The following is a 17147-nucleotide window of genomic DNA, read 5'->3' on the forward strand; positions in this document are numbered from 1 at the left end:
TAAATAAATAAATAAATAAAAATTGAGCATATGTAGACCCAGCTATATATATTAGATCCCTTGAGCTGGGCTAGGATTAGAATTGTCCTCTTATGAGGAAGGAGGCCTTCAGAGTCCATGAGGCAATCAGTCAACAGCTTCTTACTACTTGCTTTGTACAAGGACCTATATGGAATACCAAGGCTATAAGATGATTTGAGCCATTAAGTACCTTAAATCCTATGGGGTCTATCTCTCTCCAGCCATGAGGCAAGTTCAATAATGCATGCAGAAGGGCAACATGATTGATTGGCATAGGAGTGCTATGCATTCAGAGTTAGAGGTCTCTGTAAGATAGAAGGACTGGGAAGGTTACTGGAGAGCTGATCTGGGATTAAAGGAGAGAAAAAATGAGCTACCCAGGGAAGAAAAAGGGATAATGGATTGAACAAGACTGTTGAAGATAACCCATCACCTGGACAGTATGGCTGCAGTTATATGTAAGTGTCAGAGTCCAACGGGAGGTCAGGTTGGCTGGGCAAATTGGGGTCATGTTGAGGAAGGCTAAGTATTGACGTTGTATTTGTTTTCTGTTGCTGTGTAACAAATTATCACAAATGTACTGACTCTATATCTGTTTTTAATCTCACAGGTCAAAAAGTCTGTGCACCATGTACGTAGGTTCTCTGCTAAGGGTCTCACAAAGCTGAAAACGAGGTGTAGGCTGACTTGTGTTTTTGTCTTCCAAACGTATTCAGGTAGTCAGTAGAATTCAGTTCCTTGCAGTTATAAGATTGAGGTTCCCACTTTCCTGGTGGTTGTCAACCAGGGGCTGTTCTCAGCTCACATAGGCCTTTTGCTGTTCCTTGCCAAATGATCTTTTCCCAAACATGGCAGTTTGCCCCTTGCAGGCCAGGAGGATAATTTCTCATGCTTTGAATCTCTCTGAATTAAGGAAGGGCTCAGTCCCTTTCAAGGACTCACCCAATCAGGTCAGGCTCACCCAAGATAATCTCCTTTTTGATTTACTCAGTCTGTTGATTTGTAATATAATCACAGGATTTCTACTAGTTCTACTAGTTCTACAGTACATAAATCTTGGAGACCATCTTAGAATTATGCCTATTTCAGACAGTTTTCATCTAGGTGGGGGGGAACATGGGGTGGGGTGGACATGATGAAATGTATTTGGGGACTTAGCAGTAGGAGACCAGCCAGGAGGCTGTGGCCATCACAGAGAAAAAGTGGTAGAAAAGAAATGCATGGATATTGGGGAAATTACCATAATGGGTAAATTTACAGGACCTGCTGTCCTTCTGCCTAAAATGTTCTTCTCCTACCTTCCCTCATGTCTGGCTCCCTCTCACCCCACTCATTTTCCTACCCACTTATGTCATTTGCCCCTTCTTTACATCCTCCACTATACTTAAACACACCACCCAGCTTACTTCCTTTGTGATACTCTTAATTTTATATTAACATTTTTTTCATCCATCTACTCCACTCGATTCCCAGCTCAGTAAGGACAGAGACAATGTCCCATTTGCACATCTCTATATTTCCAGAATAAGACCTGGTATATAGTAAGAACTCAATAAATATTGAATGAATGAAAGGCTAAATGAATGGGTGAGCAAATGATATGGAAGGGCCAAAGAAGAGTCAAAAAGCCTGAGTGTTGGGTGTGGATGTCTGGAAGAAAGGCAGGAAGTGGAAGCAGATTAAGAGAGGTAGGGAAATAGGAAGATCTATTTCAGATAATTTGAGTTTGGGACAACCATGGAGCAATCATGCAGGTAAGTCCAATAAGCAGCTGTAAATGTATGTGTGGATATACCACAGAAAAGACAACAATATCCAACAAGAATAAGAAACTGTGCTTTGACCATGTAAAAGCATGTGCTGTAGAGTGGATGTTTGTGCCCCCCCCCAAATTCATATGTTAAAATCCTAACTGCCAATGAGATGGTATAGGATGTGGGACCTTTGGGTGGTGATTAGGGCTCCACCCTCATGAATGGGATTAGTGTCCTTATAAAAGAGACTCCAGAGAGTTCCCCTCAGCCCTCCCACCGTGTGAGAACACAGCAAGAAGACTGCCGTCTACAAACCAAGAAGTGGGTTTTCACCAGACACCAAATCTGCCAGCACATTGATGCTGGACTTCCCAGTCTCCTGAACTGTGAAATATAAATATTTGTTGTTTAAGTCACCCAGTGTATGGTATTTTTGATATAGCAGCCCAAGCAGACTAAGACAGCATGAAAACTTGATTTTAAAATAAGCCTTCAGGGCTTCCCTGGTGGCGCAGTGGTTGGGAGTCCGCCTGCCGATGCAGGGGATGCGGGTTTGTGCCCCGGTCCGGGAGGATCCCACATGCCATGGAGCGGCTGGGCCCATGAGCCATGGCCGCTGAGCCTGCACATCCGGAGCCTGTGCTCCGCAACGGGAGAGGCCACAACAGTGAGAGGCTCGCTTACCGCAAAAAAATAAAACAAAATAAAAATAAAATAAAATAAAATAAGCCTTCATTGGATATTACTCATCTCTATTTACAAAATCTCTGCTACTTGGAATAGTTGTCACTACAAGGGTTAGAATTAATGTTAGGATACAGGCAGGGCTAAACATCCTCTTTGGACACAGTTCCATCATTATCTGAAAAACTGTGGGAGAACGTAAAGGCACACAAACCAGCATCTAGAGTCTTCAAGGTTAAGGATGTGTGAATATAAGGCTGGGATAAGCTGGGCCGTCAACCAGCACTGGTAAGAAGCTCTCCGGCAACCCAGTGTTGTTATGCTATGCTTTTTATTCTTTCTCCCTTTCTCTGCTCACCTCCCTCAATGAGTACTTCATCTATCTTGTCTCAGCCTTTCTGCTATGTTCACTCAAATACCCCTTTCTCTCTAAGTTTCTCCAACCAAATTATTTTTCTCCTGCCACATGTATCAACCTGAGTATTTCTCTAGTAATGTCTTTCAACTTGTCTTTAGAACCTTTCTCATCATGTCTATCCTCTCTCCCTTCCCTTTCACAGGTACACTGCAGTGGTCATGCCAGTTCACTACCAACATGGTACAGGACAGGGCTCTTGTCGGCGCGTGGCCCTCATGATCACGGCTGTCTGGGTGCTGGCCTTTGCCGTGTCTTGCCCTCTCCTCTTTGGCTTCAACACCACAGGTAACAATGACGGCCCCACTTCCAACAGCGGGGTGATTCACAGCACATCTGAATGGTTGTGAGTGGTGCTGAGCCCTGAAATGTCTGACCCCTGGTCAATCTATAGGATGCTATAGACTGCAAAGCATTGGCCTTTATTGATTACAAATAAAATAGAAAGCAATACCTCTTCAATTAATGGCACAGGAATAATGTTCTGCCCCAATTAATGAAAAGTCTGCTTACTCCTATTTTGAAAGAAAAGCCATTGTATTCATTTGAAGAAATGTGCCAGTTAAAAAGCTATGCTATATGAATAATTCAGGTGAAGTTTACTAGTGAAAAGATGATAATTCGTAATGGATTTACAATGCAAAATAACATATCATGAAAGCCCTGGAGTAGGGTATACATTTCTAACTTTTTATTCAATAAAAATCATTTCTGGTGTTTGGGAACTAGGATGAATTCCTAAATTACTGGAGGATGTATTTTATATTTTATAATATACAAAAATTTTGGCCATGGTGCTTGGCACATGGTACATCTTCTATTGGATGGATGGATGGATGGATGGATGGATGGATGGATGGATGGATGGATGGATGGGTGGACAGAAAAATGGATGAACAATGTGTGTTTCTGAGATGTCTGGGATTTTAGGTATGACACCAATCCAAACTGACACCTCACAGTGCCTTCAGTGTCTGTTCCATGACCATCTTTCAGCCTCAAGAATTTCATGTGTTGTATGGAAACTATTAGCACATATAGTATAGTTACAGGTATTGAAAATAAACACTGAGTGTTCACTAAGAGGGAACTGATTGACTCATGTTCTAGTGTTCATCTGGACTTCTTATTTTCTCCATTTGAATTGATTCTTTCAATTCCTACTATGTTCCATGTTCATGAATTCCTGGTATATATGTACAAGTCACATAGCTGTGTACTTATGTGTATACAGATATGTTATATGTAACACATTACATATAAATACAGGCAAATCTTAACTTATATATAGTCTTCAAAGAGTCATTTGCTAGTCAATTATTTAGAAGTCAAAATATATTTAGGAAGACAGAGGCTCTGGAGTCAGAAAAATCTAGATTCAAACTCCAGTTCTGCTGCTTAACAGCTGTGGCTGCTTGAACAAATTACTTAACTTTTCTAAGTTAAGCTTCCATGTTGATAAATTTGGGATAACAATATAGTGCAGCATAAACTTGAACAAAATCAAATATGTGGACTATGTATTTAGTTAGGAAGTTTTCAATATTTATTTATATATATGACCTCCTACAAGTCTAGCAACTTCATCTCTAAAATTATACGTTAGGTTGAACTCTTTATAATAGATGACATATTACTGCATGTGTCATATGTCTTTACTTATTACTGTTCAGGGTTGTAATCAAACCATGTGTATCTTTATATGTGATTCAGGGTGAATTTTGACTCTATAATTTTCATTGACTCTAGAATCTAAACCTACATATGTTATAACTCCACTCTACCTCCTTCACAGAGTTCTTTTACAAGTAAGTGAGGATTAAATTGGGATAAAATACATAGATGTGCCAAGCACATATCACCTGCTCAAGGTTAGGCTTGTTTCTCTGCTGCATTAGAGGTTAAGTAGCCAAGTTATCCAATAAATATGTACCTGGCTAACTCAGGGTGTTCCTAAAATATGATGTTGTTATCATCTTTGCATTACTCTTTAATGCTTCCCATTATCAGTCACCAATGTCACGTTATAAACACAAACATGTGTGTGCACGCACCAAGGCGACATTCTCTAACACGACTGTACAGGCTGACTCTGGCGCTCAAATACCATTTCAATGAGTCTAAATGTGCTTTGGGGGTTAGTCCAATAACTAAGCCACCTTCTATATCCATGTTTCTATGAGAAAATGCCTTCTAAGTTGGAATTTGTAGTATGGGCCACTTCCTACCACTGCTAGGCCAAGGCAGTCCTTAACCCGGGCAGCAGCAAAGCCCCACCAACTTTTGCTGGGTGGAGTGATTCCTCTTCCTCACTCTTAGAGGCTGGCGGGGGCAGTCTTACTCATGCGCGCGCAGGCACACACACACACACAGATACACAGAAACACACACAGACAGATACACACACAGATACACACACAGAGACACACAGATACACACACACACACACACACACACACACACACACACACACACACACACACCTGGTAACAGTCAAAATCTGACATTAGACAGAATTCCCAGTTAAAGTCAACATATAAAGTGAAGAAGAATGACGACCTAATTGCAGTGCTGTTGCCACCAGTGAGATCATTATTGTTTCAGAAACAAAACTCAGAAAAATCTTTCCAAAAGGATTTTCAAATATAGAATTGAGAAGGGAAAAAGGCTCATGACTTACCACGTATAGGCTCACTTCTTTCTCATCTCTCTCTCTGTGTCTCTTACTTTTAAATGTATTAATTAGACTACAGTAGGCTCTCCACGTATTCATGTATTGTGCTCAAGTGTCAGGTCCATTGTAAAAGCCCAGTAGATACTAGCTAGTGTTACTGTTGTTATTATTATTATGTATTAGAAAATGTTCCTCTGCCTCAAAATTTAACTACGCCCCTGCTCCAAGGGGTATCTAAACAATGGTAGTCCTGTTGGTGGTCAGAGAGCAGCCTAGTCATCTCATTCTAGAACATTAGTTCAGGGAATTCGTGAGCAGGACTCAAGGCAGAGAAGCCCCACCGGCCTTCTCTGCCTCAGTCTGACCTTCACAGCAAAGCTTCATTATCTTGAGAGATGTGGATTCCTCCAGCACCTCTTACACTCTAAGGAATTTCCCAAGTTCATTCAAAAGCCCAATATAAATGACTTCTCTCAGCCATTTTTTTCTACTCCTCCTGTGAGAAGGAGAGGAGAAAAGGGCAGGATACTGCCAACAACATCTGATATTGGCAGTGGCTGGACTTTCATGAGGTGCAACACAAAACAGAACTTTCTGGAAGGGCTCTTCTTTTAAGGAAATGGGCTGCCACGTGGGACTCTGAATTGTCAGAGAAGGTAACATAGAGGAAAGTTGAACTTCAGGTTCTTCTATCTTGGAGTTGCTCTTATTGTCCGAAGAAAGAGTGACATGCATGTCTGGATGCACACATAAAGCAAGATTTTGGGTCACAGAGAGTTCCAAGGCCATGGGGCCTGGCTGACCCGTGTTGCCCCAGGCCCCAGCAGAGACCCAGCAGTTAGCAGCCAAATATCACATCATCAACAGCCCCTGATGGCAGCGGAGGATGGAGTGTTAGTACTAGAGGAAAACTGAAAGATTCCCTGATCCTTTTATTTTACAGATAAGAAAAATAACTAGTATTTAAATTTCTGTTAAATCAGATAGCTATTGGGTTATTAAAAATTCCAGAATGGATAAGCAATAGCTGGTGACCAGGGTTTAAGAAACTTTCAAGGGCAGAAAAACTTAAAGTTGAGAAAGTCCCACCAACTGACTTAATTTTCCTCTGAAACAAAGAAATGGAGGAGGGCTATTTAGATTTTAGCAATAGAACGCCTCACCTGGCTTTCAGAACCCTGCATCTGGGGGTAGGGGGGAGCTTGGTTGAGAAGCACAAAGAGAATACTAGACTCATCTTCTATCAAATTCATTAAGATCCCCTGTCTTTGGAAACAAATTGAGGACAAATCCTTCAATGAGCTAGAAGTTCATGAATCTCTCAACTCAACTTGCTTTTGACTTTGCCACTCACATGACTGTGGGACTCAAGTTCCCAGGCTAGCCCACGAAAGATATTTAGTGTATCACCGAGCACAGCGCCTTGAATACAGCAGGTCCTCCGTAAACTTGTGTTGAATGAGTCAGTGGATGAGTCCTCATCATCATTCTTTCCTCCTTAGCTGTTGAGATTAGTTGGGATAAACATCCCAACCTCGGAGGATGGGGAGTATAGGCTCCTGGCCTTCCCTATTATGCTCCAGCTAGTGGCTGCTGGTGTGCTTATGGAAAATGTTCATCTGTACAGTTTGCTCGTTTATTTATCATTCATGTATTCTTTCATTCAATAACTGTTATGCTGACAGCACACTACCCTTTCAGTTAAATAATCAAGATGAGGCACCTCATCTCCTGGGGAAGCCTAGCTCCTGGGGGCCTCACTGCCCTCACCACCTCCTCAGGGCTCAGCAGAGAGAAGCTTTCAGAATTGCCATGTGTGTTGTTTCACTCTGCGCTGCCCACAGGACACACACCCAGGCCAGGCCTGGCGCAGGCTGGAGCAGGGCCCCACTCACTGCCCAGCCGCCTCCAGCATCACTCTGCCTGCTGACGGGCCTCACGGGACGCATAACATGGAGAAATTCTGGGAGAGGCTGCAAAACTCTGTCTAAGGACAGGCAGCAGTTTCTTAGGTAGGGAAGGAAGGAAGGGATGACAATGCAGGTTCAGGGTCTGTATACTGAAGATCTTCGCTGATCAGCAATTTCGAAATAGCTACGTGCTCTCTCTTCACTCTGTTTCTCATACATATGCTTTCAATATTTCAACGTTTCAATATTTCAATGCTTTTAATGGAAAAATAAATACTTGCACACGATAAAACATAAGGTATAATGAGGTATATATACAGACTTACCTGTACCTCTCCCTTCTACCCTAGATTGCCAGTCCCCCTGTCCCCTCCCTAGAAGTGAACACCCATATTCTTAAAAGATAATGCTCGGGACTTCCCTGGAGATCCAGTGGTTAAGACTCCAAGCTTCCACTGCAGGGCGCATGGGTTCAATTCCTGGTCAGGGAACTAAGATCCCCCATGCCACGCTTGAAGCAAGTGCATACACACCCCCGTGCATGGACACATGTGAGTGTGTGTGTGTCCATGTTTACACAAATGGAAGCATACTATATCCACTTAGGCTCCTGGCTTTTTAAATGTAGTATATATAAAATATAGAGGTCAGCCTCCCAAAACCCAGAGGAGGATAGAGAAGGGTAGATGGTATATCTGCAGAGATGCATGGGGACTATCCAGCACACCAAGGATGGCGACAAGACGAATAGGGGGAAAGTGGCCCTGCCACCCCTCTGACCCCCTCTCACTACAAAACGTGCTGAGGTACCTCTTCATTAGAAGAAGCATTTCAATCATAGTCAGACACTGACAGCAGGGGAGCTGACTGCAGGGGAGGGGTGATCACTGCCAGCATGGCTCCTTACAGATTCAGAAAGACCACCAGCCGCCACCCTATCCTTATTCCTAAACCCACTCCCCTAGAAGACCAGAAGATGCCGTTTTGGTGACCACTGTTAAGAGTTTTATGAGCCATTTCCTAAATGATGATGATATAGGCTTTGGTGAGATGACATTAATTTTACCTGAATTTTACCCCCCTACCAAGAGAATCAGAAAATTTGGAGTAGCTCATAAAGATTCTGGTGGCAGTGCCGTCATTAAAATACCTAACTGAGCACTGAATACATTCTTTCTTGTGGGTTTTGTTTTAATTCTCAGCTGTTGCTCCCTTCTCTCCCCCACAAATATAGTTCCCTATAAGTCTCCCTCCAAAGTTTCATACCAAGTGATACCTTCCCTTTCTAGTTCAAAGAGCTCAGAGGAAGTATCTAATAAATAATAGTAAAGAATAAATAATAATAATAGTTACCATTTCGTCTCACAACCACTACATGAGACAATATTTTTGTCCTTCTTTTTTTTTTTTTTTTTTTTTTTTGCGGTATGCGGGCCTCTCACTGTTGTGGCCTCTCCCGTTGCGGGGCACAGGCTCCGGACGCACAGGCCTAGCGGCCATGGCTCACGGGCTTAGTTGCTCCGCGGCATGTGGGATCTTCCCGGACCAGGGCACGAACCCGTGTCTCCTGCATCGGCAGGCGGATTCTCAACCACTGCGCCACCAGGGAAGCCCTGTCCTTCTTTTACAGACCATGAAACTGAGGCTTGGCATAGTTAAGTAACATGCCCAAGGTCACACAGTTAGTAAACAGAGACCTGGGTCTCCCACTTCAGGCTGCCTGGCCTCTACCTACTTCCATAGACCAAGAAGCAGAATGAGGGGCCCATGTGGCCACAGCCCTCTCCCCACCAGTTCATGTCTGAGGCTGCATCTTCCAAGGCCAGAGTTTGGGTTGGAGAATGCCCATCCCTTTATTAAGATTGGCTGGATGTGCCAGCGCCTGTTGCTGACAGGACAAAGTGCAAATTTGTCATGCCCCAATAGTAGAGGGAGGTGGAGAGTCAAAATCATAGAAAGAACATTGGTTTTGGGGTCAAAATGACTGGAGGAACCCATCCAGACCGTGTGATGTTAGGCCACTTACTGAAGAGCTCTGAACCTTAGTCTGCTCATCTGAGAATAGAGACGGTAATGGCACCTGCCTACATCATGTTGCCACATTTATTAGATAAGATAATGTGTCTAAAGCCCTTGGAATCACCTGGAAGATATTAGTTTCCTTCCACTTTCTTTTTCAAGATGGGGCAAGTTGTAGGCCTTACTCTGGCTACTGGAGGGATCTCAACATCTGCAAGTGAAGAAGACAAAGCTGCAGGGCCCCCTAAGGAGGAAGGACAGGAGCATTTCAGGACATAAAGCAAGGACAGGGATGTGCCTCGATTCACATTGCCCATGATGACAGTAGGTTTACTGGCCCTTTTTCCATCCCAACCCCGAGCAGTGCTGGGATTCGCCGAAAAATAGACTTGCCTGTTTTCAGCCATAACCTGCCCGACAGCTCAGATTCAAGATCAGGGACCTGGCATTCTCAGCAAAGAAGCCTTCCTCCGTTCTTTCATTGCATGCAACAATCCTCTGATGCCTCCACACAGGCAGGCCCTTTTCTGGGGGCCGCATCTCCTGAGAGCCTCTGCTCTGTTGATCTATGACACCCCCCGACCCCAGCCTCCCAGGCCGCGTTCCTCTGTGATGCTTAGCGCGGCATATGGAAGGAATCGTCTGTCTGTCTAGACTGGGAGCTCCTTCAAGGGACACTGTGTCTTATTCATCTCTGCAGCCCCGGTGTAGAACAGTGTCTGGCATGTGATCATCGGTAAATTTTCTTTTTAGTGAACTGTGTGTGACATCGGGATGAATTAGACCTGCTACTCTCAACAAGCGGACGACTTAGGTGTCTGAGATGGCACCCTCATGAGTTAACAATCAGGCCATGTGTGCTAACTGCACAATAAAGGGCTGTGGGGCACAAAGGAAGTAAGAGTCGCTCCTGACTGAGAAAATCAAGCAAGGAAGCCTCCACGGAGGAGGCAGCACATAGACCGGGATATGATGAGGGGGTAGGTGGGACAGGCCAGCACTTCTCGAAGCTCCACTGTGGATTCGATGGTGGAGACACCACACGTGATGTGAGGCCATATTTTGTGCTCCCCAGCGAGGTCCCATACTTGGCCAACTACTGTGCTCTCTCCCCTTCTCTCACTCACAGGAGACCCCAGCATCTGCTCCATCTCCAACCCTGACTTTGTCCTCTACTCTTCAGTGGTGTCCTTCTACCTGCCCTTTGGAGTGACTGTCCTCGTCTATGCCAGGATCTACGTGGTGTTGAGACAGAGGAGACGGAAACGGATCCTCACTCGACAGAACAGTCAGTGCATCAGCGTCAGGCCTGGCTTCCCCCAACAGGTAAGCACCCTGGAGGGACAGAAGGAAGACAACACCCAGCCCCGTGGCCTCCAGCCTCGTTGTCCAACAGTGCATGCTTTTGCCTGTTCTGCCACATCGGGGACACACATCTGATACCCACCTTTTACCCTGCAGATATCGGCTAGGCTTTAAAGGTAGGAAATCCAATCTCAAAAGTGCAGCGATAGTCTTCCCTAGAGCACACTTGACTTAGCAAGATGATAGGATAGTTTCTGGGCTTGTTCTACTCCCCTTCAAAGTCTTTCATTGTCCCTAAATGGCCAGCTGTTCAGATGTCACACAGGTATGAAGTTTTAGTGTGGCAGCTTTAACCATTCGCTGATGCCGGGTTTCCAGGAATGACTTTTTGGCCAGATCATTACATCAGGAATCACTGGGGGTCCACTGAAACTTCTTGTCCTTTCTAGATCTGCCTCTGTGTTGAGGCACTAGCCAGCTGAGAGAATGGGAGATGCTGATGACACATTTTACTAGGTCTTTCAAGGCTCTGAAAAGGAAGGTCACTGAAATCTTCTGATTGCCTGGGCTATAAATTCTGCTCATTCCAGTACCTGGCACATGCTTCAAGGTGTACTTGAAGCATGAATGGATGAATACCAAGCCCTTGCAATCTGCTAGGGAAGAGACAGCAGGAATATTATACAGCCTCTGCCTTCATGTAGCTTAGAATCTTAGACAAGCAAATAAAACACACCTCCACCTAAAATTAATGAACAGCCCAACACTGACTGGGACGTTTGCCAAATGTGAGACGAAGACAACTAAGCATCTAAATATTAAATGCTGGAGAGGTTATGAGAAGATAAAGGTCAACATGCTCTGGAAAGGGCTTCACAGAGTAAGAATTGAGTTTGATGTTGAAGGCAGGTACACATTGGATGTCTAGATCGACGTATAATGACTTGAATGAGAATCAGAGCCTCGAACTCAAAGTCCAAAGACTTGCATAGAGCAAAAATATTGGCCCCTGTGAAATAAGAGGTCGGGACCCAAGATGGAGGATATGAACACACTGTATTCAAAGCATTGTCACCTATATGGCCCAACTATATAGAACTTAACCCACAACTGTTTCTCCTCAACCCACCCTAGTCTTCCTGGCTACGGTTGCACCCTATGTGACAGTTTTTCAATAAGGGCCAGATTTCCATCAGATGCCATGGGGAAAATGGTGAGTAAGACATGCCTTTGACTGTAGGAAAAGAATAAGAGACCCTTTCTCAAGACATTGCCTTGACTTAATTCCGCTTCCACCCCAAAATCAAATTTAGCACCAACTTCACACTTGTGTCTGTAATAAATAACAGATCTGAGATTCTGCCTGATTTGAGCTTCAGAATAGGCATTATCAAATAATATTCCAAAAGCATATGACTGTTGGACTAGATCCCAGTGACCAGAGCCAATGACTCTTGGATGTGTTGTGAAGATACCATCCAGAACAACCTGCATTAGAGGAAACAGGGCATCGCTGAAACAGACATGGGCAGATCCAAGAAAAGCCGAAAAGGGAGACCAATGGGAAACTTTCAAGTGCCTTATTTGCCATTAAATATGGGGAAAACTGAGACAATGTCATAGTCACCCTGATTCTTATCCTTCCAATTCAAACCAGCTCCAAGAAAGCCAAGTGCTGCATGGAGCCTGAAGGCATTAGACAAAAGACCAGTATTCCTCTCCCTGAGCTCCACAGCCAAGTAAATATTAGGAATGAAGCTTCAAAAACCCATTATGATGAATGTCTAAGCCTTGTCTAATCTCTGTATAGTTAATTAACCACTTTTACACAGGCCGGATGTAGCTGTTACAGACTCTTGCTGTAAATGATTTTTTTTAATAGATAAGAGATTTAAAGTCCGAGAAGGCTCCAAGGCCAAAAGAAGGAAAAGCGTTGACTACAGAGGAGAGATTGAAGAGTCAAGAAGCTGGCATTGCCTGGAGTGTGGAGAATTGGTTCTGTCCTGCCATCTGGGAGTGGAGGGCTCTGCCAGCCAGATCAAAGCAATCCAATGTTTCTTCATGTCAGTCATGGAGGTGGTGATAAAAGTTTGCAGAGAGAGCTGAAAAATACACTCATCAATATAGAATCTTGGAAGAATCACTTTCCTTCTACATGACTGAGTTTCCAAATCTGTGAAATGGAGACAAGCTGTACTAGATCAGTGTTCTCAAATCTGAGATTTCATAATTTTTTTTTTTTTTTTTGGCTGTGCTGGGTCTTCGTTGCTGTGTGGGCTTTCTCTAGCTGCAGCGAGTGGGGCCTACTTTTCGCTGTGGTGCATGGGCTTCTCATTGCAGTGGCTTCTTTTGTTGTGGAGCATGGGCTAGCGACACGCAGGCTTCAGTCATTGCAGCACACAGGCTCAGTAGTTGCGGCACGCGGGTCCTAGAGCGCAGGCTCAGTAGTTGTGGCACACAGGCTTAGTTTCTCCATGGCAAATGGGATCTTCCCGGACCAGGGATCAAACCCATGTCCTCTGCATTGGCAGGTGGATTCTTAAGCACTGCACCACCAGGGAAGTCCCAAATCTGAGATTTCATAAGCATTCTCAAAAATTTGCCCCTAGTCCTTTAGTTTCAGAAATAATGCATCTTTTAGAAGACCACTAGATGCCAGCTCAATCATGAAATATAATCTTGGTTACAAATGGTCATTCAGATAAAACACAGTATACTTACATTAATTATTAGAAAATTCCATCAAAATGAAAACCAAATTTTAAAAGAAATATGTTATGATAGAATTCCTACAAACACCTCTGTGGAGTACAGTTTTTAAAACACTAAATAATCTTGAAGCCCACTTACATTCATTCACTGATTCATTTATTCAACAATGTTTCTAAGTTTGTACAGTGTACCAGCCCTGTGTGTCTAGAAAACTATGATTCCTTGAACTAAGGAGAGACTAGTGAATGTTCTTGGTTGTTGACAATGACTAACTTATGTAAAAAAGGAATTTACTGGAAGGATATCAAGTAGCTCAGACTCAACAAGAAGGCTGAAGAACAGCTTCAGAAGATGCTGTTCGTGCCTAAGGAAGAATCTGGTTCAAATACCTAGGACACTGGACATTAACTGTCACCACTGCCAGATGAATTCTGAAGTCTCCCTGCTTCATGAGCTCTAATTCAAGGTTGTAGGTGCGAATCTCCAATTGTCTGGGCTTGGTTCAGGTACCAGGGTTCTAGCTACCCAGTGGGAATGTCGGGGAGAGTGAATATCTGGCTTTTATGGCTTTGGTAAGGGTGCTGGGGAGTCCTGCCTTCTACTCAAGATTGACACAGCATCTGATTTTTCAAACATGGAAAGAAGTTCAGACGTTGGTACACACACGTCCTCCCAAAATACCAGAAACTTTCATGTATCTTCAGTTTCCTACTCTCAGAGCCTGCTCATCCCAAACCTGTTTCTTTTCATTTCTTTTCTGTTTTACAAATGAGGCTCAGAGACATTTAATTAACTTGCCCAGGATGCATCAACTAAGTAGGAAGCTGAGATGAAAATCCTGGGTTTTTAAAACTTTTTATCATTGAAAATTTCAAAACTAAAAAAGTAGAAAGACAAATATAACTAAGCCTTCAGTAGGCATCAGCCAGCTCCAGCAATTATCAACTCATGGCCCCGTCTTCTTTCAACTACACTCCCACCTACATTCACACACCCCCACTGAATTGTTATGAAGCAAATCTTAAACATAACAACCTTTCAGCCAAAAATATTTCTCTGACTCTCTAAAGGATATGGGCTCTTTTATAAAACATGTAACCACAATACCACATCACACTAAAAAATGTAATAATAATTTCCTACTATCTTTAAATATCCAGTCATTGTTCAAATTTCCCCAATTGTCTTACAGATTTTTTATAGTTAGTTTATTTGAATCAAAATTCAAATAAGACCCACACCTGGTAAGTGGTGGTGGAGTTGTCACTGCAATTTATTTGTTGAAGAAACTGAGTCATTTGTCTTATCATTTCCCACTTTCCAGATTTTTCTGCTTACATCTCAATGGTGCCATTTAACATTTTCCTCTGTATATCCACGTCATTCTACCTTAAAAAGGCCGGGCTATAATTCTATTCTACCCTCCTCAAGGGATTATTATGATTCTCAGATGTTCTTTATGTGGTAGGTGCTTTTGAGTTGTAAAGGCAGAAGCAGATATTGTTTACCTTAACGTCCCATGAGCCCACCACTCTCAGATGCACCCTCTGTAGGTTTCACACAATGATGGCTTCTTCTTCCTTCATTGCATTCTGTTTCCCTTTCAGGAACATTCAGAAGATAAACAATATCCCCAGAAATGTCAGGACCCTCTCTTGTTACACCTACAGCCCCTCTCCCCTGGTCAGACACACATGGAGCTGAAGCGCTACTACAGCATATGCCAAGATACTGCCTTGGGAAGACCAGGCTTCCAAGAAGGGGAAGGAGAGTTGAAAAGGGAGGGGAGGACTCGGAACTCCCTCAGCCCCACCGTGGCACCTAAGCTCAGCTTAGAGGTTCGAAAACTCAGTAATGGCAGGCTGTCGACATCCCTGAAGCTGGGCCCCCTGCAACCTCGGGGAGTGCCGCTGCGGGAGAAGAAGGCAACCCAGATGCTGGTCATGGTGCTTGGTGAGTCAGGTTAAGTAGGGATGGGTTGGATTACGTTGGGTTAGGTTGAGTTCAATGGAGCTGGTGGAGGATACTAAGGTAACCATATTTAACAGAAATTGGAAATCCAACGACTGTAATATTTATAAATGTTTATAATGTAAATGAAAAGGGTTTGTGAATAAATCTTTACTCTGGTGGAAATTTAAAACACCTAGGCTGAAATTTATGAAACTGAACAAGTCACGTAATTGAGCTGTGTTTCGTGTCTATCACTTGCAATTATAATGGATAAATCAAATAATAAGTAAGATAATGATTCATTAAAAGCATCTGGCACATACTGGATATTTCCTACCTGCTTACCTATTTTAAAATATTAAGTGAAAAATGTGAGGATGAAAAAAGACTACTGTCATATGGCATTATAACATCTAGATTATTTTAAATACAGAGAAAAAAAGACTGAAAATTAATTCACTCAGATGTCAAAAGTGATTGATTGTCTTTGTGTGGTGGGTGATTATTTCACTTCTTTCTACTTTTGCACATTTACCCAGTTTTCCATAATGTATAAAATCAGGGCTGGTTTTTATAGTAGAAAAATATAAATTTATTTAAATAAAGAAATTAAAAATTGATAAGTTGTGGTTCCATACAGAGTCAGTGAAGGTGAACATATCCTGTTCACTGTCACAGACAAGCCCCAAACTACTCATGTCTTAGGGACTTCTCATATCCAGGGAACCTCTATGTTAATGCCCTCAACAACCTTAACTCTATGAATTGCATCTTTAAGGTCTTTTTTCCTATCAGTACCTAGGAACATGTCTTGCATGGATAGACGTAAAATAAATATTTGAATTAAATTGAGAAGTAGAAAAGACTAGCGAAGGACTATCTAAAGATCAAACCAGAAAACTGACTTAGGAGCAAAGGCTTGGGATGAATCAAAGATGTTAGCATCTGGTTTTCTCACCTAAAAAAAAAAAAAAAAAAAAACAGTGACTAATCACACACCTACTTCATAGGGTTGGTGTAAAAATTAAAAGGGTATGTGAAACTTCCAGCATAGTAGATGCCGTAAAGTAGACAACCATGACTCATTTCCACGTTACAACAAAGGGAGTAAACAAACCCCTGACCCAGTTTTTCTCTTCCTTTGCAACCTAGGGACCTTCATTGTCTGCTGGCTGCCCTTCTTCTTGACCCACATTCTCAATACCCACTGCCAAGCATGCCACGTGTCCCCAGAGCTCTACAGTGCCACCACGTGGCTGGGCTACGTGAACAGTGCCCTGAACCCTGTGATCTATACCACCTTCAACATCGAGTTCCGAAAAGCCTTCCTCAAGATCCTGTCTTGCTGAAGGAGGAGAGAAGACTCCCTGTGCCTACCTTTAGCTGCCAGGCCACCGGGCCACTGGCCAGGGCCTGCTCAAAATGACAGTGCGATGTCTGCTGGCATGTGGCAGGAAGAAGATTCCTGAAGGCAAGATATCCCTGAGTAGCAGGTATAACCAACTGCTTCCTCCAGAACAGACAGTCCTACCTCCCCAGCTAAACTCTGACTTCACTCTGGCAATCTTCAAGTCGTTCGGAGGCCCCCAAGGGATAAGCAGGAATTCGGCAAGAAGATGATAGAACATGACTCCACACACAAACACAGTTTTCATCAGAGGCATGATTCATTATAGCGAAGGAAAAATGAACAGATCTCA

At 43.2% G+C, this 17147-nt stretch overlaps 1 protein-coding gene across 2 annotated transcripts in view; it reads left to right on the forward strand.

Moving 5' to 3' along the window:
- Positions 1-16796, forward strand: part of DRD3 (dopamine receptor D3) — a 36778-nt gene extending 19982 nt beyond the window's left edge. Inside the window, exons 3-7 of one of the 2 annotated variants that reach the window (XM_059065153.1) lie at positions 3020-3162; positions 10607-10803; positions 15165-15300; positions 15400-15447; positions 16600-16796. In XM_059065153.1, the coding sequence (XP_058921136.1) occupies positions 3020-3162; positions 10607-10803; positions 15165-15300; positions 15400-15447; positions 16600-16796 (721 nt within the window). Of the gene's footprint in view, positions 1-3019; positions 3163-10606; positions 10804-15164; positions 15448-16599 lie in introns of both variants that reach the window. The other variant, XM_059065152.1, reaches the window with a different exon arrangement.
- The last annotated feature ends 351 nt before the right edge of the window (positions 16797-17147 follow it).

Source organism: Kogia breviceps, chromosome 5 (assembly GCF_026419965.1).
Source record: "Kogia breviceps isolate mKogBre1 chromosome 5, mKogBre1 haplotype 1, whole genome shotgun sequence".
Taxonomy (NCBI): domain Eukaryota; kingdom Metazoa; phylum Chordata; class Mammalia; order Artiodactyla; family Physeteridae; genus Kogia; species Kogia breviceps.